Source organism: Chaetura pelagica, unplaced genomic scaffold, assembly GCF_000747805.2.
Source record: "Chaetura pelagica isolate M959 unplaced genomic scaffold, ChaPel_1.0 scaffold123, whole genome shotgun sequence".
In the NCBI taxonomy this organism is placed as follows: Eukaryota; Metazoa; Chordata; class Aves; order Apodiformes; family Apodidae; genus Chaetura; species Chaetura pelagica.
In genome coordinates, this window is record NW_009953295.1 from 255,291 (window position 1) to 257,699 (window position 2,409).

Here is a 2,409-nt window from a genome sequence, read left to right on the forward strand (position 1 = left end):
AATGAGAATTAGAAGGAAGCAGTGATTACTAGGGTGGGAGGAGTTTGTTTTTGCTAAAACCAATAATGCACCATTACATTAAACTAATTTTTTAAAAAAGAGGAATTTTTGCTGAGACCATTACAGCAAAACACCAGCTTTTGGCTCTGGTGGTGGACTCGCTTACAAAGTTCACTAGTATCTCAGTTGACGGGAAGGGAGATGTGACAAGCTGATGACCTGACCAGTACCATGAGAGTAGCTCTGTCAGAAAAGTTGTCTGGAGGTAGTGTGTCCATTTTTCTAGATGACATCAAAATTCTGACTTCAGTTGATAAAAGAACAGTGGGTTGTTAGCAGTGATTCTAGATACTGTTCAGAGTGATATGATTCCAGCCCAGTTTAAGTGTGTGCTTGTTTAGTAATAATCTCTCTTTGTTCCTTATCCATGTATCTGACAAAATTATTTGCATATTTTGGTTTAATTTTTATTTTCTGGTTTTGTCTTTGATACCAACTGCCAGTAAATTTGATGGTTTTTTAAAGGTATTTTTAAGGTAAGCTAGAGCCTTCTGTTAATTTGGAAGCTAAAATAGAGTAATTTGGTTAGAGTACAGCAAATACTGTATTTTTACAGTTTTTACGAATATTGTAAATGCTTTCAAACATCTTGTATTACAACTTTCTGTTGTAAATTTGAAACTGGTAATAAGTACAGTGCTACAATAATACAAAAAAAATACAACAAAACCACTGTAAAACTACTAGTTGAAGTAAGTCACTGAACTCTTCTTGCCTGAAGATTTTATTTTTCTTTTTGTTTCTTCTAGAAAGACCAGTGCGGATGAGACCGGAGTTCATTTATCCGAAGAACAATACGATTGAAGTAGAACTTGGTAAGTAGTGGCTATTTAAGTCATTAATAAAACAAATAAGCTCCTAGTCTTTCTGAAATAACAGTTCCACTGACTTCAGCAAGACTGGGAGGCAGGTACATGGATTGAGTGTGTCTGGAAGAAAGTTAGTAAAACATGATTTCCACTAGTTATTTGCAAGGAAAATAACTGTGCTCAAGATTGGAGTCTCTTAACCAGCAGTGTTAGGTGGGATGCATTTGTGTTTTTTTTTTTAGTAGTAGTATCTGTCATTTGTACCAGTTGTCAGTGTCTGTCTTAACATGTCCCTAGTATCCATGGAAACATGATTGTATATATATAACATTTTAGGATAGTTAGCAGTTGACCATTTAAGTATTTTTTTCCTCCCCCTTTGTTTCCTGTCTCTCTTCCCTTTCCACAACCTGGACTTCACTCCTTGTTGTAGTGTATAATAAGGATCCAGATACTGATCTTTTGTGAAACAGTGAGCTGCTAGTTGATGGATATCCCAGGTATTGTTTATGTTAGAAATTTCTTAAATGGAAATTCTGGATATAATAAACAACTTCTTCCAAATGAGTACAGGCAGGTGGTGCAGCAGGCTGCTCAGAGAAATTGTACAGCCTCTATCCTTGGAGGTTTGAGACCTGACTGCATAAGGCTTTGAAGCAGCTGGATACAACCTCAGATCTGGGTCTGCTTTGAGTAGATTTCTACTAGAAACCTCCCCAAGTCTCTTCCAACCTCAATTGTTCTGTGATTCTATGGGCCAAGTATATAGTATGCACGTTGTTTCCTAAACAAACTGATGGGTGCTTAGATTGCACTGTATATCAGAGTTGTGTTTCCAGAATGAGTTTTGGAGCTGCTTGAATTGTACTTTTTTTTTTTTACCCCCCTGCTGTTTTGTACCAAGGAGAATTGTTTCAAACCAAGCATTTGATTAAAAAGGGCATTTACTGATTTTGGGGAAGAGTGATTGGCTATTTGCTAGAGTTTCCTAGTACAGGATCTAAGCTGTTCGGTAATCTTTTGAGGAAGGTTTGGGCTCTGGCACTATATGGGAGCTGAGGCCAGAGCACTGTGGATTCTTCTGAAGTATGTCATACTGATGGCAGTCCTGCATAAAACAGCTACTTTTGCTGCTGCTTTTTTCTGACATTGAGCAGGTGAATACTGTGGATGTCAGGTGTTCTTTTTTCACATGGAGATGTCATGTTTTTTTTCGCACAATGTGAAATATTTTATCTGGTATTAAATTGAAGTGAATGGTACTGAAATACTGGTGGGTTTTGTGGATTGGTTTGTTTGTTTTGTTGTTGCAGTTGTTTTGGGTTTTGTGGTTTGTTGTGAAAGATATCTCATTCTGCAGTGGTTGTGTTCTGGTGAGGATAGTAGATTTTGACCAGTGATGGTGAGTGAACTTGACTAGAAACTATGTTCTTTCAAACAGGAAGGCTTTGTTTTAAACTGTGGAAATATTCAGGATCTGATATAAATAGTATTATTTTATAGGCTTATGCTGTTGGTTATTCAATTCAGTTGGTTATTT

The 2,409-nt window shown here is 36.8% G+C and overlaps 1 protein-coding gene across 1 annotated transcript in view; it reads left to right on the forward strand.

Annotated features, from left to right (window-relative positions):
• Positions 1–2,409, forward strand: part of LOC104389002 (interleukin-1 receptor type 1-like) — a 26,098-nt gene that overhangs the window by 13,513 nt on the left and 10,176 nt on the right. Inside the window, exon 6 of the mRNA XM_009997944.1 lies at positions 810–875. Coding sequence (XP_009996246.1) covers positions 810–875 — 66 coding nt within the window. The remainder of the gene's footprint in view (positions 1–809; positions 876–2,409) is intronic.